Source organism: Vanessa atalanta, chromosome 5 (assembly GCF_905147765.1).
Source record: "Vanessa atalanta chromosome 5, ilVanAtal1.2, whole genome shotgun sequence".
Classification (NCBI taxonomy): domain Eukaryota; kingdom Metazoa; phylum Arthropoda; class Insecta; order Lepidoptera; family Nymphalidae; genus Vanessa; species Vanessa atalanta.
Genome location: NC_061875.1, coordinates 2,223,245 through 2,247,204, shown reverse-complemented (window position 1 = coordinate 2,247,204; position 23,960 = coordinate 2,223,245). Strand labels below are relative to the sequence as shown.

The window sequence follows — 23,960 nt, the reverse complement described above, 5'->3', positions numbered from 1 at the left end:
CAAACGACGAATTGTCTGTCACAAACACACAAAATGTGTTATTTTATACAGTTAAGTCCTTTTTATTAACAAAATCGAAACTGTTAAAGAGCACATGCAAAAATTAATCGAATTGTAAAAAAAAAAACAATATCTGGCTACTTTGAATGCAGTGTTGCTATAATAGAAAATTAATATATTTTCCCAACCACAAGTTTTAAGTAACATTGTATGTCAAACTTCGCAAAATGTGGCGTTATAAATGTTTAATTCCTTATTCCTTTGAGATAGTAATTGTAGATGTGATCTTAGAATTCAATTAATCGAAATAAAACCGCAGTAAAGTATACCTTCGTTACATCAAAACGCAGAAAATTTAATTAAAGTACTTAAATATAAAATTCAACTTGTAATTCTTATAGGAAAAAATTCTGTTCCGCAAAATTCTTCATGATGTCATAAAGTTTTACGAACTTAGAAGATACCGTCCCGGACAGACATAAATACATATTAAATATATTAAAAAATCCCGCAATCGCCTTACGCGGTTTGAAATTAAACTCTATACTTCAGTGCTAAGGGTCACACCACACTCTAGAAACGGGTAATCAAATAACCGGTTCCGTCGGATTAAAAACGGAAAGCTCTAAATCGTTGGTATAAAGTCGAAAATGATATGATGTCTAATCGATTTTATATAAGTAACTTTTAGAGGGATTATTACTCGTAAAACGATCCGTCGTAACCTTACACATCTTTTTTATTAGGTTCGTTTCATAAATGCAGTGAGTATCATCGTTGCTATAAATGAAATAAATGTTTATTTATTACATGCGGGATAAAAATATAATTATCAAAGTTTTCTTATACGTCTCTTTCTAATTTTTGTTTAACGTTTGTCTCTATTTTGTACCGTTGAGTTCAGTTTTGCCAATACATCCATTGCCATCCATACAGGAGAGGTCCGTAATATTTCAGATCGAACAGTTTGCGGTTAATATTTAACCGTGCTAGTCTGTTGGTGGAGGTGATTTGATTTGGTGGTGACCGAATTTTTGTAATTTACAACTGAATTATCATAAACGACCTTTTTGAGTAGCAGTATCGTGAGAAAGATAAAGTTCCAAGCTGACCTTTAAACATCAACAATAATATTTTCGCCTAAAATGTTTTTAAGTTTTATTTGTTCCTATTAATTTTTTCTCTTTTTATTTTTGTTCTGTTTTATCGGAAGATTGTTTTTTTTTCTTTACTCTATGAATTTCTCATTTAATTTTTCAACGAAACAATTATTTTTTTTCAAAGTCAATATCTTTATAAAGGTATCAAACTTACTTATTCATTGTTAATAAATCTTCCACCATTAGTACATTAGCCAATGAAGTTTTTTAAAAATATATAATTCAATAAGACTTGACACCCAAGCCTATTTATTTATCCTATTTTCTATTTATTTATTCTATTAATAAGCCTTTTTATTTCTTGTTTTACAACCGATTGATAGTTATAATATTACAACGAAAATAAATAAAAACAAAAATTATTTTTATTAGTAAGATCATCTTAGACTATGTTAGTGATATATGTTTCAAAATATTTTTAAATTAACAGTAACCCCGGTTTGGGTAAAGGCCTCCTCCAAAGATGGCCAATGTTATACTATACAATATTCAAACTAAGTGAATGATAGAGTATCTTTGATGTTTACGTAGCTGACCCAATTTATAGACAAGCCGTAATTACCTTTTCTTGAAAGAGCATTGTATAAGTAAGTGCATGAAATTGTAATTGTTATTTTTGTTGGCAATAATATGGACGATGTTTTTTTCATCATTAAAATGGTTCGACTAATCCACGTGTCTCGTAAGGCATTAACTGATGAGGCTGATGTTACAGGTTCCTGAATTCGACTGGTCGTATCAAACAAAGGGGCTCGTGTTGAGTTCATTCTTCTACGGGTACATCATCACTCAGCTACCCGGCGGCTGGCTGGCTGCTAAAATAGGAGGTAACAGGTTCGTTCCTTTTTATAGAACAACAAATAAATTATAGACGCTCTGTTTTGACGTTGTACTTTACAAATATAAATATAATTCAACACACAGATACGCGCACGTGGGCGTACGTACGTAAACGCACGTACAAGAACACACACGCACGCACGCACATACGCGTACAGAGTAGTCTTAAAACGAGCGAAAATAAATTCAAATTAAAGTTGTCAAAATTACTGAATATAAAATGCAAATGACTTAGTGAAGGAGGCGACTTGAAAATACAAACTTTGGTGTAGTCATGTAGAACGAAATTATATCAATACTCCTGCGATTATGATTTTAGTCAAACCTAAGCAATATAGTAATCGCTCAGATCGTATTTAATTAGTAATACAGGCACATTGACAAAGCCCGTCACGGCTACAAAAGGTACCATTGAAAATCAGCGTTGGGTTATGGAACTTGGAAGCTGATATTTGGGATACGACTACAGTAATTGTTTTTAATTTTTTTTACTTTTTTTTGCTTAGATTGAGTAATGTATGATTTGTATATTTTTGTGTCAGGTGTGTAAAAGATTTTTTTTAATTTTTATTGTAAAATATTTATGTCTCAAATAAACTTCTTCTAATTCTTATTTTTTATATGCACGTCGTATTTGTTTATTTTCTTACTTAGAATAGTAATTAGTGTTAAGATTTATAATTTACCATAATTTAAAATCCATTTTAATGATACTTAGTGAATTATCATTATGACGGGTTGTAATTTATCATAAACAAAATTAAGTGCTGCTCGGTTTATTATTAAAGTATCTCGTAATAAATCGCCAATTAAATTATCTGGTGAGATATAGAATAATTTACAGTGTTCATTACGGATTCGTGAAAAAAAACGCTTTTTAAATATTGGTGATGCTATCTGTACTTTATAAGTAAAAAGTTGATATAAGTATTTAAGTGTAATAGTGTTGTATTGTTAATGAACTGTTTGTAGTGTATATTTTTTTTATGATATCGGTAGGCGGACGAGCAAATGGGCCACCTGATTGTAAGTGATCACCACCGCGCATAGACAATGGCGTTATAATAAATATTAACCATTCCTTACATCACCAATGCTCCACCAACCTTGGGAACTAAGATGTTACGTCCCTTGTGCCTGTAGTTACACTGGCTCACTCACCCTTCGAACAATACTAAGTACTGTTGTTTACTGTTGTTAGAATATCTGATGAGTGGGTGGTACCTATCCAGACGGGCTTGCACAAAACCCTGCCACCAAGACTCTCAAGTATTATTAAAGAACTATTATCAAATGATAGGGTCTTTGTAAATCTAAAGTTTATGTTTATCTCTTCTGCTTCTGTCATTGGTATAGACTTCGAGTACAAATAGCATATTAAGCCGGTCTTCGACGTTTGAGGGGTAGGTTTATCGGATAGAGCATCGAGTCCTTTTTTTTCTTAGATAATGAGTTCATAAGTGTTTGTATTTTATTTATACAGGATGTTCGCGATAGGAGTCGGCGCTACATCCCTTTTGACGCTCTTCACTCCACCACTGGCGCACACCAGCACCGCGTTACTGATCGCAGTGCGTGTTATGGAAGGCTTGTTTGAGGTATTCGAGTCAGTAAATTTAATCATAAAAATAGCGTTAGCACAAAAAACCAAGGCTTAGTAAATGAAAAAAAAAAAGATTTAGATAGTGTGTTTATAGGTATTTTTTTTGGGTCTTACCTTGAACTGTCAAAGTGATTACTGATAACTACAGCGGAATTCAGTAAGAGACGAAAATAAATCTAAAAACAGCATGGTACCACTTTGTATGTGTTGTTGTAGATACACTATTTGACATGCAAACGTCTATGTGTGAGTCCTGAGTGACGGCAATGATACTATGCTAGGGGATCCGCGAGCGTAATGCGTCATCACTAACTGATGTTACGCCTACACTTAAGCACAACTGGAGGCAAAATTCTACTAACGTATAAAGGTTCCGGTCCGACATCTTCTATTCCAACACAAAAAGAAATACTCAGATCAATTGTAATTGAGGGCCAATTCGACTTATTTATATAAATCATAGGGTTTATATTCGGATCAAACTACGAGCGAACCGCAACTGGATTGCAAAACCGCCTTTCCTGAACCTTTCGATTCGATTGCGATAAAGAGATCATTTGTGAGCAGAATTGGTGCCCTGGATGTGTTCTGCCAGCGACAGGATATTAAGTATAATAAAATGTTCGCAGGGCGTGACGTACCCGTGCATCCACGCAGTGTGGTCCCGCTGGGCTCCGAGCGAGGAGCGCGCTCGGCTCGCGACGTTCGCGTTCAGCGGCAGTTACGTCGGCACCGTAGTTGCAATGCCCATAAGTTCCATGTTAACGCATTACACCGGCTGGCCGGGTATTTTTTATGTATTCGGTGAGTACAATGCATTCATTTGTGTTTGGTGGTACCACCCGCTATTTTTTTTATCCGTCACACAGCAATACTTAGTGTTGGATTCCGGTTTAAAGGGTGAGTTAGTCAGTGTTACTGCAGTTCACACATGTCCTTGCAGGACATCAAGCATGTGGATGTAAATTATATTTATATAATTTTCAATAAATTGCACCCGTGCAAAGCCGGGGGCGAGTCACTAGTGATTAATAAATAAGATTATTTTTTTTATTTGTCTCTCAATTAATTATTTTTAGAGTAAAACTTTTGGCGATTCGATTGTCTATATGAGGACGAATTGAGAGTAAAATTTTAAGGCCTCGCCTAGCTCACATTTCGTTACATGAAAGAGAAGAAAAATATGACACGACATAGTAGGGAGAAGGAGAAATAAATATTCCAGCACCATTCAAGTGGAGGGACGTAAACAATGAAAGAAAAAGATCACTTAGGAGGGCTTTGTGCTAGCCCGTTTGGGTAGGCAACACCAGTGGCTGTTCTTGTGGGTGTGCCTCAGGTTGATGATTTGACTACCGATGTAATAAAAATATAGCTTAGGTAACACGCATCCGTTGTGTTATTAAAAAGATTCATTTCTGTCACGTGTATGGTGCAAGCGCCATTATTATTTTGCCCTCATTGTAAATGTTAAAACTGAAATGATTCCAGGTATATTGGGTTTGGTGTGGACGACGATCTGGTGGCTCGTTGTCAAGGAATCTCCGGAAAAAGATCCTCACATAACAGCCTCTGAATTGAAATATATACAGGTAACTTACTTTTAGTATATAAACATCCCAAGTAAATTGGATTCAACTGTTCTTAAGCCTTTCAGAAAGGCACACGAGGTTGAATACCCAGAATTTGATTTTTTTCAGAATTGCTGGAAAGCCTAATCGAATAAAGTTTGTTTTTATTTGATTTGATCTATTTCCAGGAGTCTCGGGGAGCTCTAGCAGTGGAGGGGACACAAATTCGACACCCATGGAAAGCGATGTTGACTTCTGGGCCTGTCTGGGCTATAGTTATGGCCCACTTTAGCGAGAATTGGGGCTTTTATACGCTACTCACATTCCTCCCTACATTTATGCAAGGTACTGACTAAATATATTAACAATAGTTTAGGGGGCACTTTGGATTTGTGTTATAATATGTATAAGGGCATGGGTTTTTCAAAGCATTATACAATTTGTTTCATCTAAAACAGAGTTTAATTTTGTTAATGACAAATAAGTTTTACAATACTAATACTAATGGCTGACTAATACAAACCTAAAACAGAGAGTCGACAATTGTAATGTTCATGCTTTATTTCCTTATTTAAAGAGAACTGGAATTGTCTTTTCTACTCTAAATGAACACTAATTAATAAAAAAATACGTTTATAACCATGTCTTAAATAAATATTTAAATTAATTGACACTTCTTATGTCATTAAAAATATGATATGGTTTTTTACTGAGACGGCCTCCTTCGACTCGGCTGCCGACACTCGAATGTCAACACAAAGCTTACATATATTTACTATATTTCAATCGAAGGATAAAAAAATCTTAGATTTACATATACCGTGATATTTTCTATATTTGTTAATTTATAATACTAATATTATACATGCGAAAGTAACTCCGTCTGTTACCTGTTCACGCTTAAACTGTTGAACCGATTTAGATGAAATTTGGTGTGAAGATCATTTGAGTCCCGGGATAGAAAATGAGTTACTCTATTTCACCCCTCGAAGGGGTAAATTTTTGTGACGTTTAAAATTTGCGTGACGGTTTGTGTGCTATCTTTCACGAATCCATAATTAATATCTATTATATATTTTGAATTGAGATCTATGATGACACCAGGTCTGTACTGTGATTGGAATAGATATTGTAACATGGTTATAATTCTAAAGATAACAGATATAAATTTGTTTAAGCCTTGGCGAATAATGTCTTTAATATTTCGAGTATGTTAAATATGCATATATTTTTTTTTTCTAACTGTACATTTTAATATACATTTTTTTTTGCGAACGGTAACATCGTATCATAAATGACGGTCATAAAGAGCCTATCTTCAATATATTATATGGGAAAATGAAACTTAATATTTGATAAAATAACAATAATAAAGTATGAAATTACTATTAATTCATTTAGGGTAGAATATACAAAACCATTTAAAGTAATATAATCTGTACTAACTATTCTGTCAGCTTATGCCGGCAGCATTTACATTCCCAACTTTTAGTAGATTCGTATTTAACTAATTGCACGATAAGTATTCATAATTGTAATATCCTACATCGTTTATTTTAATTTTAAGTTAACATTTTACACTTAATTAATTAAATTCATCTTTGTTCTCAGATGTATTTAAGTTCCAAACGTCACAAACCGGTTGGCTATCGGCTGTTCCGTACTTAGCAATGGCGGTGGTACTGCAAGTGGCTGGTCACATGGCGGATTGGTTGCTGAAAATGGACATTTTGTCGAGAACCAACATCAGGAAATTGTTCAACTGCGGTGCCTTTCTAGCTCAGGTAACATTGACCATCAATTTAAACTGATTAATTTAAACGATATTTAAATATAATAAATTAAAATAGTAGCACATAGTACTTGTACTATTTCCGTACGAAATATCTCGAATCCAGTGAAACTTAGAAAATTTAAACACCGTACTTCAGTGCAAGACAAATCTTATTTCCATATAAAATATATTTTCGTATTATATTAATACTGAACAGTATTCTTAAATGTATTTTGGTTGGTACTGGCTTACAAATAACAATGTTATGTTTTTGCGTACTGTCAAATCAAATCAAATATATTTATTGTTAATACATCAAATTACATATATAAAAAGAGTCCCTGTACTGCTAAACTAGGAGACCCGTATCTTAGGAACCAGTGGCTCTCCAACCAGTGCTTACATTTATTAGACTTATTATGAAGTATAAATTTTATGTATATATTATATATTATGTATATATAAATATTATATATTAACTATAAAAATATTTATTGAGAAACGATAGTCAATATTTTAAATTCGCTTTAATTTAAATCTTAATGAATGTGTGTTATATTTTCAGACGATATTCATGGTAGCGGCTGCGTATGCTCCCTCAGTGTCAGGCTGCGTCGTGTGCCTCACAATTGCCGTCGGACTCGGAGGCTTCGCTTGGTCTGGTTTCAGGTTAATATTATATTCAACTTTATTATCAAGGTTAATTTGATTTGATTCTACCCTTTATAATTAATATTTACTGGATTGTACATTTTTAATTTATTACTGTGAGTGAGTTTCGATGAACAGAACTGTAATCATAAACGAAATGTCAAATTGCAACAAACTGTCAAATTGTTTGTTATTGTGAGAAAAAATAAAACAACTTGCTTGCAACGGATTTTGTCAACTACAGAATTTTTTATTAAAACAAAAGAACGAGGGAGCATTACTTAGTTCACATAGCTGCCAAAAGATGGCGTTCGTGTGCCTATCTATATTTTGTTATTTACAACAGTTATGTATCAAATTTCGAATTCCTTACAATTGTTTGAATATTTTCCAATTATATGATGTCGTCTGCGGGTTCGCTCGTTTCATAAGGGGGTTGTTCGTTAAGTGTTAGGTATAAAAAAGTCTATAGCCGTTGTCTTTCGTCGGGGCTCAAGCTTGTTTCAGACAAGCAAATTTGGCCGTAAAAGCGTAACATACAGGTAGATAGATAAACAGATGCGAAAGTAATCGTATTTATAATATTAGTTTTGCTGACATGAATTTATAGTTTGTTCTGAGATTGTCTTATACAAATAACTTACCCAGAAATTACCATTGCAAAAACGTTCAGTAATAATTATACATTTAATGGGTATCATGATAATGTATAAAATTATAAATATTTGATAATAGAGTATCCTATCAGTTGTAATATTTGACACCGATTGAGTTTTGCAGGATTCATAAAAATAACAACTTCCATATTTCACGGATAGATGGCGCTATTTATTTATATTTCAATTATGGTAAAAATTAATGTACATTTAATATTATTAAGAGAGGCAACGCAATAAGAAAGTATTATTAGTCTAAATATATGTGTTATATACATTTTCAGTGTTAACCACCTGGACATCGCCCCCCCACACGCTAGTGTATTGATGGGTCTTTCAAATACTATCGCCACGCTACCTGGCATAATCAGCCCACCATTAGCCGGTTCCATAGTAACGGATAGGGTAAGCACAATATCGAAACTAAACTATTATCAATGATATCCTTATGTCTTAACATAAATACATGCGACACAATTTTATTTATTGATGCATTTCAAAGAGAAAAATCCTGCTAGCACAAACCCAGGTTTGGTTTTTACAATATTTTTGATTCAAATTTACTACTAAATTAACCTTCTTTTGTTTTTTTATGATGTGTGTAGGCGGACGAGCGAATGGGCCACCTGATGGTTAGTGGTCACCACCACCCATAGACAATGGTACTGTAATAAATATTAACTATTTCTTACATAGCCAATGCACAACCAACCTTGGGAACTATGATGCTATGTCCCTTTTGTCTGTAGTTCCACTGTCTGACTCACCCTTCAAACCGGAACACAAAAATACTGCGAACTGCTATTTGGCGCTAGAATATCTGATGAGTAATATGTGGTACCTACCTAGACGGGCTTTTACAAAGCCCTACCACCAAGTGTAGGTTTATAAGTCAATAGTATAATTAATATAAAATATTCCTGTTAATTAACGTTATTTGTCGAAAAATAATTAACATTTTTAATTATACAATTTTTATTTTTATTAACATTATTAAAAATAAAAATTATATGAAAAAGTTAATTAATAACATCTCGACTTTGTTTTTTATAGTATTTACTTAAAAAATAATTTTGAAAGTGCCACTTGATAATATTATTTAATAATATTTCAGACGGCCGAACAATGGCGAATCGTATTCTTCATATCCAGCGCAATATATCTGCTGGGTGCAATTATATACGGCGTGTTTTGCTCCGGCAACAAACAGCCGTGGGTTGTCGAAGTTGACAGCGACGCAAGCTTCGATACAGATGGCGCCTCCGTCACAACAGCAAGAGGCTACGATAATAAAGCCATGGATAGAAGTTCCGAAATGTAGAATATAATTTTGTGTGATGAAATTTTAACGTAATGATTTGTGGATCTTTTTTATAGCATAAATTGTATTTAGTGTTTACTGTAAGTTGTTGTGCTCAAATGTAAAGAATCTAGAAATATTTCACTAGCACGTGAGATAAGCGAATAATAGAAGTCTGGAAAGAATTTTAATTTAAGAGCGTTTTTTTTTTATTTCTGACTCAAAATGTATGACAAATATTAAAGATGGACTATGATCCTCAAAAGCTCGAAATAAAACATGAGTTGAATTATTTAAATGCAAGAATAAATGTATTCCTAGCGTCATTAATGACGCAAACTTTTATGAAGATTCTTTGCAATGTAAACGTCAATGTTAATCTGATATATTATTATTTTTTGTATAGTGAATTTTTTGAATAATAATTTTATAATTATGACACATAACAGCACAAACATTTTAAATATCTGATGACGGAATTCGGCGTATGTGTGAATGCGATAGCAATATGTTTGTATAGTACGCAAATGACAGAGATAAATAGCAAATGACAGCTAAACGTGCGAAATTCTTCTCGATCGGAATATATTCAATGAACCTCAAGTCTTGATTTAATATGATTAACTTGTAATCTAGATTTGTCAATTGATCTATTTGTCTACATACCTTATTCCAAGGAGTATGGAATTGAAATAATATTATGAACATAATTATTTATTATTGGTCTGGTGCTAAAAGGGCCAAAGTACATTATTGAGTAAAATATAAACCACTGTATGACATTTGCCAAATAATTTTAAAAATAGTAAATTTCTTTGTACTAAAACGGCACTTCACGTTAACAAAATTACTAATACCAAAAATATTACGCAGAAAGATGTTCAATGAAACAAAAGGCAACTATTATTTTTTTATTACCAATATTAAGTGTAATTGGTATTAGCCATTTTAGCACGAGACCACAGGTAATATGTAAAATTATATAGTTTGATTTAAAATTTGTTTTTTGTGATATTTTAGCCGTCCTTTACTTTAATATTTACGACATATTTATTGTATTGGTATCATATATCATATTGGTATATATTTTATCTTGCTATGCTTAAGTAAAAGTGAATTATAGGTGATATTTATTATTTGTAACATTTATTTTATTGTGAAATTAAATTTAAAATATTATAAAGGAATTATTGTAAATTTATTATATATTATAAGGCATATAGCAAAGAGTTTTGTATAATTGAAATTAATCACTGGATACATCAATTCTATTCGTAAAATATGTTTGCTTTACATAACCCGCTTATAGAGAAACGGTATATAACTATAGTCTATTCCAACCACAAGAGGACAAAAGCCAAATAAACAATATTTGACATCGAATCAACGCGATATCATTGGTTCTGAAGAGCTCGAATAATCTGTGTTATTCATTTTTGATTTGCGATAAATTAACCAACAGTTATTAGCGCACAATATAAGGTTTGCTTGACTTTATTCCTTCTTCGATTGCAATGGACTATATATATATATATATATATCAAAGATTATTTTGGATCTTATACAATGTCATGTCAAGGTCAACTCGATACTTGATGACCAAGGATCGCGTAATGTACGAAGTAACAGTAATTGTCAACCAATGAGTCTTTAATATATGAATATTTTATTTATTATTATAAATTAAACGCAAGTAAAACCGCGAGGCATGTCTATTTATAAAGGTGCTTGTTATAATCAACGGCATTTGAAGTACTTAACATAGAAATCGTCCAAGCCCGATGGGTAATTATTTATAAGTGAAATTTTGCTAATATAATATTACATAAAAATGGATTATTTATACAGTTAAATCAATTATTTATACGCAATTCTGTAAATTTATGTATGATTCATAATGTTATCGATAAATAAAAACTCTATTTCTTGTCTATGTAAACGCTTATTGTATTTAGTGAGTATTTATGTGTGCTGTAATTTTTATCAACTGTGATTATTAAATAAATATATTTGAACTCATACATACTATTAATATTATTGAAAATATATATTAAATTAACAATATGTGAATCTGTACGTTTCGAACATTTCTTTTTTTATAAGCTATTTATTCTTTTTCGGTTTTGGAACGAAGTTATTTTACAGCTTACACTAGAGGGAACTTGTAGAAATCTTCAAGTGAGCAAAAAGCGTTACGCCCCCTCCAGGTGACCTTTCGCTATCTTTCTTTATCTCTCTGTCTCCTTCTATTTTATACAGTTTTACTTAATATTACTAAAATTTACTTTGAGTTATGTAATTTTTAATAACAATTTTGTCATTGTCATTTCATTATTCTCATACGTTTAAATTTATTTCATGACTGTTATTTAATACATAATGTAAAGCAAAATCAATTTCATTCCAATCGGGTGTCTCACGGCACGTCTCGTTTTCTTTTGCTGAAAATACTTAAGATCGTCAGTCGTATAATAAAAAAAAATCGATTGACAAATAAATAAAATAAAGGTACTAAACTGTTCTGCATTTTGTACCATAATGCATGGACTGTCAAGAAAAATACTAACATTACAAACGACAAAAATATTTTCACAATCGTATTCATACTGATCGATACGTTTCGTATGAAAACTCAATAGCCTCATTGGTCTACTGGTTAATTTATAAAGGCTAATCTCAAAGCCCTGGGACGAACCAAGAACAAGTTCTTTCAGTCAAGATATTCTAAACCGCTGACCGGAGTTTCGAATTTGCCAGTATTCTATTCCTGTGCCTGAAATCTATACTAATATTATGATGAGGTAAAACTTGTGTGTGTTGTATGCAGGATTGATTTTCGGAACTAATAACTCAATTATTAAAAACTCCTGTTATAGGATATAAATTATATTCATAAGATATAATTTCTTCTATTAATAAACCAACCCGGAGCGGGTTGTTAGTTGCATCTAAAGTAAACGCCTGAACACACCAGTCATGTGGAATGGCTGTCCCATTGTATAATGAGTGTGTGGAACCAGGGAATGGAATGTGCATATACTTACGCATATCCTTGTGGAATATAATAAATTCTGTGCAGTTGATTAGTCTGAAGATCGCCGCCATGACTGAAATAGGTCAAAAAGGTATCGTAATCTTTAAATTATCAAATGAGTTTTAAATATTATTGTCCAAGTTTAAGTACCTCAACTGCGATATGTATTATAATTTAAATCAAATGTCTACATCGCTTATTGGTAATGAGTTCAATCACTAATATACTGGCGCCATCTATGCTTTACAGATGGTATTTATATTAGAACTTTGTCAAAACAAGTATATTTAAATTTAATACAAATTTCAAAACATTATTTCATTTGAATGATTAATGAAAATTCATATTTATAATAATTAAATGCATATAGAATGTCTGCGTAACATTTGAAAATATTAAATATATGAAACTATAAGATAAATGATTATTTATTGATGCTTTACAAATTTCAATTATTAACAGGTTTTAGTACAATATTATCTCTTTAATATAATGTTTAAAATTAAACAATTAAGGTCGTTGTTTGTTTTACTTATGAAAAGCCGAGGTTCATTAAATAAAGCTAATAATTTTTTTTTTCGAAAAGAAATAGATATGGACATATATACTTACATAATAATATAAATTATATTTAGAAACTAATTAGAAAATATTCATTATACATATTCATTAACTTTCATTAATTTTCCACGTAATTATTTTTGTAAAAAATAATTTGACTAGTCCTTATAGAACGATCTTTACTCAAAGAACTATCTATTTTAATATTGTTTTTTAAATAATTAAATTAATTGATTTTAAAAATCACGAAATAAACTCTAATTGAAAAAGAAAGGTAATATTTTTAATGTATATTTGTATAAATTAAGATTACTTCTTTACTAACTTTTAAATTTTTTGACGTCATAACCGCCGGTACATTTGTCGGCAAGTATAAAGAGGTAGGCCGCTTTGAACCGCCGCTCTAGTTCTGTTGTTTGATTATAAGCGAACGTTTGTTGAGATATTTGTGATCAAGTTGATTTGAATTTAATCATGGCTGAACAGAGTAACCAAATGACGTACAAGTTGCTGGAGCTGATGCAGAATACGGGGTATTCCATTGTCCAGCAGAACGGGCAACGGAAATTCGGTCCACCGCCAGATTGGGTTGGCCCGCCTCCACAAAAGGGATGCGAAGTATTTATTGGAAAGCTACCTCGAGAAATTTTTGAAGACGAGCTCGTCCCTCTTTTCTCCCGTGTTGGTAAAGTATACGAAATGCGACTAATGATGGACTTTTCGGGATCCAATCGTGGATATGCCTTCGTCACCTATGCCACACGCTCCGAGGCAGCTGCTGCGGTGAGGCAACTTAATGGTTACGAGATCAGACCGCGAAGGCAAATTGGTGTCGTAAAATCTGTGGATAATTGTCGTCTCTTCGTTGGAAACATCCCCAAGACGAAAACTAAGGAGGAAGTGATGGAAGAACTTTCGAAGAGAGTCACTGGAATCGTAAACGTGATCTTATATAAAAATTGTTTTGATCGTAAACTTAATCGAGGGTTTGCATTTGTGGAGTTCACATCACATAGGGCTGCTGCGATGGCCAGGCGCGCGTTGGTACCGGGCTGCGTCAAGCTGTGGGATCAGGAAGTTATGGTTGATTGGGCGGAACCTGAACCAGATATTGACGATGATCAGATGAAAAGGGTGAGTATCCATCTCCTACATAGCTTGCGAAATCAAATTTTTTTTACTATGTTTCATATTTATGGCTTGTTTATTTAATTCAACATGCGACTGTTATCATTATTGTAATTGAATACGTAAATATTTAAAACTCGTTGTGTTCATTTATTGTTTACATGGTATTGTAAATAAAGGTGCTTTCTCTGTATTACAGGTGAAAGTGCTTTATGTACGTAATTTTGAAATACGGACTACTCCAGATACAATTCAAAAAGTATTTGAAAACGCAATAAATAATAAAGTTGAACGTGTTAAAAAAATTTATGACTATGCTTTTATTCATTTTTATGAAAGGGAACATGCTGAGCTTGCTATGTCTAAGTTACAAAATGCTGACATTGATGGTAGTAATATTGAGATACGCTGGGCGAAACCTGTTGACCGTGATCTATATCGGATACAAAAGTTAAATAGAGGCAATGCGAAATTTAATAACAGCTTGGATTTGACACAAACACTGTTGCTTTATAAACAGCACCTTGAGAAGAAAGAGTATGCCAACAGTCCAAAAGATGAAGGCATTGGATCGGCATGTGCTGGGGAAAGTCCATGCTACTCACCGTCTGATTTAAAATCTCCTGCTTACTCTTACGCTGCACCGCAAGTAAACTACACTTTGGCTCCAGCTAAGCTTGAATCAATGTGTAAGAGGTAAGCATTCTTCACAATTAAATTCATACATATAAGTTCTTACTATAAATCAATCATGCACATTAATTATTAAATTGATAAATTATTTTATTTTAGATATATGTGGCCACAACCAACATATCATTACTTGAAGTATGAAGATCCAACTGGAGCAGAATTATGGGTGTGCAATGTAGAGCTGCCGCAAGTTGGGCTTCCCTTGCTGACTGTACCTCGTCGCATTGGCCCTCTTTCTACAAGGGCTTGCTTCTCAGACCAACAAGCTCATGTAGAAGCAGCCGAAATTGCTCTGCATACACTTAAGGTATTGCCAAAGTCCAAGTCTTATGATTGAATGTTAATTAGTTAAATTTAATTGCTAAAAATTATAAATTTTGTTTTACAGATGTTAAGAGTAGACCTGATTCAACAATCTACCCCTGCTCAACCTATTTACTCCTCCATGCCACCGATGCAGAGCTGCGTGAGATTGCCTTATGACTATCCTACTATATATCCTCAAACACAGCCAGTTGTGCCAATGCCCACAGTCTGGCGTACAGTTTAAACATAATAACAATTTTCTGTTAACTTTTTAAAGAAAAAAATCTGTTCTTTATTGTTGAGCCAAAGAGAAATGATTTTTTTATAAACATGTTAAGACTTAGAACTATATTTCTGTTGTGTTAGTTTTAGGCTGGTAATGAAAACACTTTGAAACAATATTGCTATTGTGATAGTGTTGCCATCATTGCCATAGTTTATTATCTAGTTGTTCAACTGTCTTTTGAAATTGTTTTATTTTAAATTTGCATTTATGACTCTTGTTTACTACTCGGACTTTATCCTTAATATTGACTATATAGTATGTAAAGTATTTTGACTATATAGAGTATGAGACAATCATTTCGTTTGTAATAAGACCTAACTATCTAGGCTAGTGACTTATATTTTCTCATGATATTCTTATTCCAAAGTATGATTATTTACTTGTAACATTTGGTGGCATAGTTTACAAAGAAATGTAAAGCCACATTACAGTGCTTCCTTGTGCTTATATTTTAGTATATTCAGAGAGAATGCACTGTATATTAGAGTACAATTTTGTTAAAAAATAAATAATAAATACACATAATTATTAAAATATGCTTTCTTTTTTTTAAATACCTTTATTTTTAATATTAATTTCAAAATATACGATTTAGTTGATGAAATGTAAATTGAAATCTGGCGAATTTGCCAATTCTGGACATAGATTAATTGCCACACATGGTTTTTCGAATCCCTTTCGTAAATAGCCAGACTTACAAACACATCCTGGTGTACATGCTGCGTTGCTGTCGCATTTAAACCTGGCTACTAGTGATACGCAAAAATCTGGTGGACAGGTTCTTTTACACTCTTGATATTCTTCATGTTCCTCGCACAAAGTATCTTTGAAAGTAAAAACCATTTAAAAAATGGAACCGACGCCATCCGTTTTCAAATAATCTATTCAGTTTGACAACATAGAACAAATAGGACAGTACTTATTTGCCCTAACTTTCTAATGCATAATAAAAAAATTAATACAACATAGGGTAACTCATCGAAAGTGTCGCATCTACCCGCGCATTTTAATTTTGATAACGCAAGACCGTGTCAATAATCAATATGCAAGAAATTGGCAGCCAGTCTGCAAGAATAGTCATTCTTAATGCCTATATCCAAATATCGGCTTTAAATATTGTAGTTTCTGTCGGTGCGTTTGATTTGAATCTTATGAATATTGAATAATGTGTGCATGGCCCTGCCATGATAAAACACGATATTTAACAGTGTTTAAAATCAGATGATTGATTAGTTCCAATACTTTTGTTACTTGTTAAAGCACTACTTTAACAGAAATATTGCCAATTACTTAAACATATTATCATACATAAACTATAAATGTTGTAAACACTAAACTATCCAATCGCATTTTTCGAAAATTCCCGTCCTTCAAAATAATATTGTCTACGGCTCTAGAAGTATTCTGCCTAAAATTTATGGTAAAGTTATTGTGATTCATCGACGACGTTTTAGGTGACGACAAAATGTATTTTTATTTTATTTATTTGCAATTTATTTAGCATGATTATTAATTATTAAAAAAAATGAAGGCACTCAAATCGTAGAGCATTTAATAAGTGGTTTTCCTGGGTGGTAAATAGGAAGAACAAAGGTGTCGCAACAAGAAATAACCCCAGATACATACATATAGCTTTTCGGTCATTGAGGTTTGTTATCGACCAAAGGGGAGATGAGTGAATTTTTTTTTATTATTAATTAGTTATTTAATAATTACACATAAATGTTTACTCACGACACTTATTGAAAGGAACGCAAACGTTATTTTTATTCCTTGCATAGCCTTCTTTACAATAGCACTTTTCGTTACATTTTATGTTTCTAATGGGACAATGTGTTTGGTTTTGCGTATGTAAATCTGCACACACATTATCACAGGCACCGCCACAGCTATAATATTCGTTGGCGTCAGGACATTTATCTAGAAGGAATCATCGTATTAGGGAAGCGTTGATATTAAAGTTAAATTGTATTACTATTTATTATATCACATTTTGACAGTTGCTGTTCTATTTATTATATGCAATTTTATATCTGCTTCTAAGGGAAGGGAAAAATCTTTGCTTAAAACAGTATATCGGCCTAGTCATTTTAAACAACAGAAGTACAGTTCAATTGATATTAAACTTTGATTTAATTATATTTTTATTAGTTATTTTATTAATATTATTAATGCGACATTGGGTTAGTTGGTTAATATTTCTTACACGTAGCAAGAGCGTAAAAAATTTGCTATCAAGTGGTCTTAGACCGTTGAAAAATATACAGTATACCGTTTTTCTCCGAAATATTAGCGGCTCCCATGAAATATCTTTTTAACATATAATTTCTTCTTTACTATTATGATATATAATATGATAACAAGGACTTTATTGAGATTATTTATGATATCATACCTATAGTTTGACTTAAAATCTTGACAGACTTACCCGAATAATTAAGTAATCTATAATTAGATAATATGTCTTAAATATGTAGGATCTATATGTATACCACATTCTTTTTGGATTCAGAAACTATTCTTGTAAAAATGACTCGATAGGATAATAATTTTTAGTTTATTTTATTCCCAGAAAAGCAAACAAATTTATTAGTATTATATACAGGTTATATTAAAATAATATAAAATTGAACTCACCACACAATTCACTTGCTATACATTGTCCTATTAAGTTTCTATAAAAACCTTTTTTACAGACGCATTTCATTTGACATCTTTTATTATTTAGTAAACAATTAAATTGTATGTCTTTCGTTTTGCAAGTTTTCTCAGGAGGACAATCTCCAACACAGTCAATCATTTCATTTGGGCCGGAACATTGTAAATCTAAAACATTTTATTTTGAGATAGCAACATTTTGTCGAAGTCAGGTTGTATGAACTTCTGCTGATTGTCAATAATTGTCATTGTCATTTGTCATTTGTCACTGCCAAATGATATTAATAACTAAATACAACAACAGTAAATTTATTAGTGCAACTACAGAGTTCATTAAACTATACAAAAAAATATAAATGTAAAAAGGACATTTGAAAAGAATAATTTGCACTTTTTAATGTATTGTAAAGTTTTTAATATTAATAGATAGTTTCAAAATGTTGAGAAGAAACTTTATGCATTTATTAAATTCGATAGAATCAAGAACTGGTGGATATATCTCGTCTGTAAGTACAGGATCAAGACATTGTTTCTTGCTCAATAATAAGCAAAAATTCCATCATCAATGGCTACTTAGTGCAAAAAAACATGAAACGAAAAGTAAGCATGTTCATGACCTAGATATAGTTGATCAAAACACCTTTAGCTATAGAACTCATACCTGTGGAGAGTTGAGATCAAATAATGTCGGACAGAAGGTTTTACTCTGTGGGTGGGTGCAATTTGTGCGTTTATCGAAATTTTTGCTTATCAGAGATTCATACGGACAGACACAATGTATAGTAAATAATTCTGATATAAATATTAGTGATATACCATTAGAAAGTATAGTTATGATTAATGGTACAGTAGCAGCAAGGCCGAAAAGTATGTATAATCCTGAAATGGAAACTGGAGAAATTGAGGTTATTATTGACAAAATAGATATCTTAAACGAAGTTGATAAGTTACCATTTAATTTAAGAAATTACCAGAAACCAAAGGAGCAATTAAGACTCCAGTATCGGTATATAGATTTACGATTTCCACAGATGCAAAGTAACCTAAGGCAACGATCATTATTGTTGCATAACATGAGAAAATTTCTTGTCGAAAAACATAGATTTGTTGAAGTGGAAACACCTACTTTATTTTGTCGGACACCAGGAGGAGCTAGAGAATTTATTGTACCGACTCATTATTCCGGCTTATTCTATTCTTTAGTACAAAGTCCACAACAGTTCAAACAAATGCTCATGGTTGGTGGTATAGATAGGTATTTCCAAATTGCTAGATGTTATAGAGATGAAACTACAAGACCAGACAGACAACCCGAATTCACGCAACTTGATATTGAGCTGTCATTCACTAATTTAGACTGTATCATTAACATGATCGAGCAATTACTCCAAGAAACATTTTTGGAAGATCTACCAAAATCACCATTTAAAAGAATAACATACAAGGAGGCCTTAGAAAACTATGGTTCAGACAAGCCAAATTTAACATATGAATGGAAGTTAAATAATATTAGTCATTTATTGGAACAACATTCTGCAGATCCCAATTTTGGAGCATTTTCTTTAGCATATTCCAGTTCATTAGGTAAGCTCACCGCTAAATATAAAGAAACAATAAATTCCTTAAGAAAGAAGTATAATGTAAGAATAATACTCAATGAAAATATATCAAGAGATATCGGCCAAGATATAAATAATCAACTAAAAGGCATCACTGGTGAAGAAAACGACAATATTATAGCTTTAGGTGATAAGGACAATGCATGCCTATGTTTAGGTGATATACGTGAATTGCTTGCGCCTCTATTAAAATCAAAAAATCTTTTATCATGGAAAGATACCATCGAACCATTGTGGGTGGTAGACTTTCCTCTATTTGTTAAAGGAGAAAATGGTTTACAAACATGTCATCATCCATTCACGGCTCCACATCCTGAAGATTTGCATTTATTGGATAGTGATCCCCTGAAAGTTAGGTCACTGGCCTATGATATTGTTTTCAATGGTAATGAAGTAGGTGGAGGCTCGGTGAGAGTTCATAATGCAGAATTACAGAAAAAAATACTTGACATTTTAAATATAGATTCAAATAATTTGTTACATTTTATTAATGCTTTAAAAAGTGGATGTCCTCCACATGGGGGAATAGCTTTAGGCATAGATAGACTTATGGCTATTGCCTGTAGAGCTGAGTCTATTCGGGACGTTATAGCATTTCCGAAAACTCACGAAGGTAAGGATCCATTGTCAGGTGCACCGAATAAAGTGAATGATGAAGACAAAAAGTATTACAACATAAGAAGTATTGAATAAAAATAATCATATTTTCATGTGCAAATTGTTTACATATTTTTATATAAGCAAACTTAATATACAATTACTACATAAAACTAAGTACTTTTTATTTAATGCGTTTTAATTATATTAATATTCAGTCCAATAGTTTGAATCAATTAAAATCAATATAAAATAGCTTGAATCAATTTTGAGACTTTTTTTCCTTAGAGCCAATTTACTAGTTACCGTGACCTAGAAGACTACAAGTATAGGTACTCTATTCCGAAAATAACAGGAAAAAAGCGATATAAACAACATTTGACAGAAAATTGACGCGATATCACTGGTTGTGAGTTGTGAAAAAATGACGTATGAACGTACGTCGACGAAACTGTTATCGGAATTTTGGGAGTAAAATTAAAGTGGAAAGAAGTAGTTAAGTGTAATAGTGTTGCATTATAAATAAAGATATATTAATCATAAACTCTTAGTAGTGTACAATATAACTGAGTTATTAGAAAAACGCATGAGATACGTAAATCTAAGGTTTGTTTATCTTTTTTCCTACTTCCATTGGAATAGGCTATAGAAAATTTTATCTACTTAAAATGATTTGATATTATTTTAAGCAGTATGATTAACTACAAATAAGTTTTATTTAATACCAGAATACAGTATAAATATAAATAGGTTAATTGACTTCTAATACAGTTTGAATCCTGATTAAACTAACTTTAAACACTATTTTCATAACAAGGTAAGTATTAAATAAACTTGTTACCTTTTTAATTTGTTAAAAAGCTTGAGCAATTTATGTTTATTATTTAAAAAAAACTCTAATGTCTGCTAAAACTTACCAGATTGACACATACACAGGAAAATAAAATACGAAAAAAACAAAATGAAGGTCTTCATGTTTACAAACTAACAATGAGTCTCCACTGCGACTTGAGATATTATTTATATCCTGTATGACGAGTGCGTGTGGAGAGGGGGATTTCTAGAGCGAGTATATTATAATTGCAAATATTCATATTTTATAATAGGTTAGATTAGGATAGATTAGGTCAGGTAGGTGCCTACTTATTCTGTAGTTATACTTTTAAAACTAAAAAAGATACTGTCTTATTCTATGAGATGGCCCAGTGGTTAGAACGCGTGCATCTTAATTGGTGATTGCGGGTTTCAACCCAGGCAAGCAGTACTGAATTTGTAAGTATGCATTATTTGTTTATAATTCATATCCAGCTCGGTACTAAAGGAAAGCATCGTGAGGAAACCTGAATGTGTCAAATTTCAATTAAATTCTGCCACATCTGTATCCACCAATCCGTATTGGAGCAGCGTGGTGGAATTAGTTCCAACCTTCTCCTCCAAGGGAGAAAAGACTTTAGCTCATGAGTGGGACGTTTAAAGGCTGCTATACTTTACTTTTTTATTATTCCATAAGAAACTATAAGTACCATATTTACCTATTAATATAATAAATAAAAACATGGAGTTGCTTTTAATTTTTAATAATGAATAACTTAAAAAATAACTTAAAATTTTAAATATTATTAACAAATCAAAGATTTAGAGATAAAAATGTGTTTTACTTGGGAGGCTTTGTCCAAGCCCGCCTGGGTTACCACCCATTAGCAGCCCGTAAATGTCTCACTGCTGGGATAAAGGCCTCCTCTCCCTTTGAGGCGAAGGTTTGGAGCATATTCCACCACGCTTCTTCAATGCGGGTTGGCGGAATACACATGTGGCAGAATTTCGTTGAAATTAGACACATGCAGGTTTCCTCACGATGTTTTCCTTCACCGCCGAGCACGAGATGAATTATAAACACAAATTAAGCACATAAAATTTCAGTGGTGCTTGCCTGGGTTTGAACCCGAAATCATCGGTTAAGATGCACGCGTTCTAGCCACTGGGCCATCTCGACTCTCTATATATGTATATAGATATATATATCTCTATAGATACCACCCACTCGTCAGATATTCTACAGCTAAACAGCTGTACTCAGTATTGTTGTATTCCGGCTTGAAGGGTGATCGAGCCAGTATAACTGCAGGCACAAAGGACATAACATCTTAGTTCCCAAGGTTGGTGGCCCATTGGTGATGTAAGGAATGGTTAATATTTCTTACAGCGCCATTGTCTATGGGCGGTAGTGACCACTTACCATCAGGTGACCTATTTGTTCGTCTACCGATATCATAAAAAAAATGTGTCTCAAAAAGTAAAGTCGTTGATTCTGCATCGATCTCGTCCTGGTCGTGCAACTATATTAGTGTGCCTACTAGTTGTTGTTTTCTTGTTTTGCACTATTATATTAACTATATTCTGCACACATTAGACAACTTCATGAAACTTGCTGCCGTAGCCAGATTCTGTCAGAAGACTTCATTTCTATTTGCTAAGACATGTGTAACGAAACATGACCGAATTGCAACTCTCACGCTTGTAATTATGTAATAAATATGACACTAATATCATTATTAATAATGAGAATTTTTTTATTACACAATTATATTTTCTAACATTTCGCTGTATGGAATTCAATGTGAATCATTGCAAGCATAATCAAGCTCAATGTGCAAATATGTAAACCGCGTAACTAACTACCTAGTGTTTTTATTCAATTATATTATACCTACGTATAAATGAAATTGCATTGTAAGTTTATATTTGCATTCTATCCGCATGAAAAAGAAACACACCAAAATGAAAATAATAATGGAGTGATAATATAGAAGCTATATATCTGTACAATGTATTGAGTCGATACACGATAAGTATCAGGGTATTCCCCGTTGCCGTAGATAACATCTATGAGGAAATCGGTGTTGTTTATTTATAAATGCCACAAATTATAAATTACCCAAAATTAATATTTTGTTTTGTTTTATTATGAGACATTTAACAGTTGTTTTTTTGTGGTCGCAGTACCTAAACACAGGTAGGTGAACTTTTAAATAACACAAGTTTATTTACCCTTCTAATGAAATAAGTATCAAAATTATTTTTGGATATTTAAATAGTTCTACATAAATTTCAAACAAGGAGTCGTAATGAAACCATAGCACCACAGTGGGGCTATTACGGTTATAGCATAGCAACTGTTGCTATCAAATATTTGTTGTTGATTAATAAATGTTGAGCCGAGATGGCCCAGTGTTTATAATTCATCTCGTGCTCGGCGGTGAAGGAAAACATCGTGAGGAAACCTGCATGTGTGTAATTTCAACGAAATTCTGACACATGTGTATTGCGCCAACCCGCATTGGAGCAGCGTGGTGGAATATGCTCCAAACCTTCTCCTCAAAGGGAAAGGAGGCCTTTAGCCCAGCAGTGGGAAAATTTACAGGCTGCTAATGTATGATAAATGTTGCCGTCGGTAAATCAGTATTATGGAGTAATATAAGTTTTGATTTTTTTTTATTGATATCAATCAATCCGCAACAAATAT

At 32.5% G+C, this 23,960-nt stretch overlaps 4 protein-coding genes across 5 annotated transcripts in view; 3 read left to right on the top strand and 1 right to left on the bottom strand.

Moving 5' to 3' along the window:
- The window catches only part of LOC125064380 (vesicular glutamate transporter 1), a 47,210-nt gene extending 35,640 nt beyond the window's left edge, over positions 1–11,570 (top strand). For both annotated transcript variants that reach the window (XM_047671369.1, XM_047671368.1), the window contains exons 3-11: positions 1,876–1,994; positions 3,484–3,598; positions 4,233–4,407; positions 5,095–5,195; positions 5,363–5,519; positions 6,786–6,958; positions 7,514–7,617; positions 8,540–8,660; positions 9,370–11,570. In XM_047671369.1, the coding sequence (XP_047527325.1) occupies positions 1,876–1,994; positions 3,484–3,598; positions 4,233–4,407; positions 5,095–5,195; positions 5,363–5,519; positions 6,786–6,958; positions 7,514–7,617; positions 8,540–8,660; positions 9,370–9,576 (1,272 nt within the window). In that variant the 3' untranslated portion in view covers positions 9,577–11,570. The remainder of the gene's footprint in view (positions 1–1,875; positions 1,995–3,483; positions 3,599–4,232; positions 4,408–5,094; positions 5,196–5,362; positions 5,520–6,785; positions 6,959–7,513; positions 7,618–8,539; positions 8,661–9,369) is intronic.
- Positions 11,571–13,572: 2,002 nt separating this feature from the next.
- Positions 13,573–15,932, top strand: LOC125064381 (probable RNA-binding protein 46). The gene is made up of 4 exons (XM_047671370.1): positions 13,573–14,284; positions 14,478–14,974; positions 15,071–15,278; positions 15,360–15,932. The coding sequence occupies exons 1-4, from the start codon at positions 13,625–13,627 to the stop codon at positions 15,519–15,521; spliced, it is 1,527 nt and encodes a 508-aa protein (XP_047527326.1). The 5' UTR covers positions 13,573–13,624; the 3' UTR covers positions 15,522–15,932.
- Positions 15,933–16,153: 221 nt separating this feature from the next.
- On the bottom strand, positions 16,154–21,490 carry LOC125064382 (inducible metalloproteinase inhibitor protein-like). The gene is made up of 4 exons (XM_047671372.1): positions 21,355–21,490; positions 18,201–18,389; positions 17,298–17,483; positions 16,154–16,387 (listed from the first exon to the last, which is right to left on the bottom strand). The coding sequence occupies exons 1-4, from the start codon at positions 21,410–21,412 to the stop codon at positions 16,155–16,157; spliced, it is 666 nt and encodes a 221-aa protein (XP_047527328.1). The 5' UTR covers positions 21,413–21,490; the 3' UTR covers position 16,154.
- On the top strand, positions 18,498–20,590 carry LOC125064379 (aspartate--tRNA ligase, mitochondrial). The gene has a single exon (XM_047671367.1). The coding sequence runs from the start codon at positions 18,659–18,661 to the stop codon at positions 20,531–20,533; it is 1,875 nt and encodes a 624-aa protein (XP_047527323.1). The 5' UTR covers positions 18,498–18,658; the 3' UTR covers positions 20,534–20,590.
- Positions 21,491–23,960: the final 2,470 nt, after the last annotated feature.

Coding starts and splice junctions, on each gene's coding strand:
- LOC125064381 (XM_047671370.1), top strand. CDS start 13,625: ATGGCTGAACAGAGTAACCAAATGACGTACAAGTTGCTGGAGCTGATG. Junction 14,975..15,070: donor CTTGAATCAATGTGTAAGAG/GTAAGCATTCTT, acceptor ATTTTATTTTAG/ATATATGTGGCCACAACCAA. Junction 15,279..15,359: donor TTGCTCTGCATACACTTAAG/GTATTGCCAAAG, acceptor TTTGTTTTACAG/ATGTTAAGAGTAGACCTGAT.
- LOC125064379 (XM_047671367.1), top strand. CDS start 18,659: ATGTTGAGAAGAAACTTTATGCATTTATTAAATTCGATAGAATCAAGA.
- LOC125064382 (XM_047671372.1), bottom strand. CDS start 21,412: ATGAAGACCTTCATTTTGTTTTTTTCGTATTTTATTTTCCTGTGTATG. Junction 18,390..21,354: donor CCTGTGTATGTGTCAATCTG/GTAAGTTTTAGC, acceptor AAAATGTTTTAG/ATTTACAATGTTCCGGCCCA. Junction 16,388..17,297: donor CGTTCCTTTCAATAAGTGTC/GTGAGTAAACAT, acceptor TTACTTTCAAAG/ATACTTTGTGCGAGGAACAT.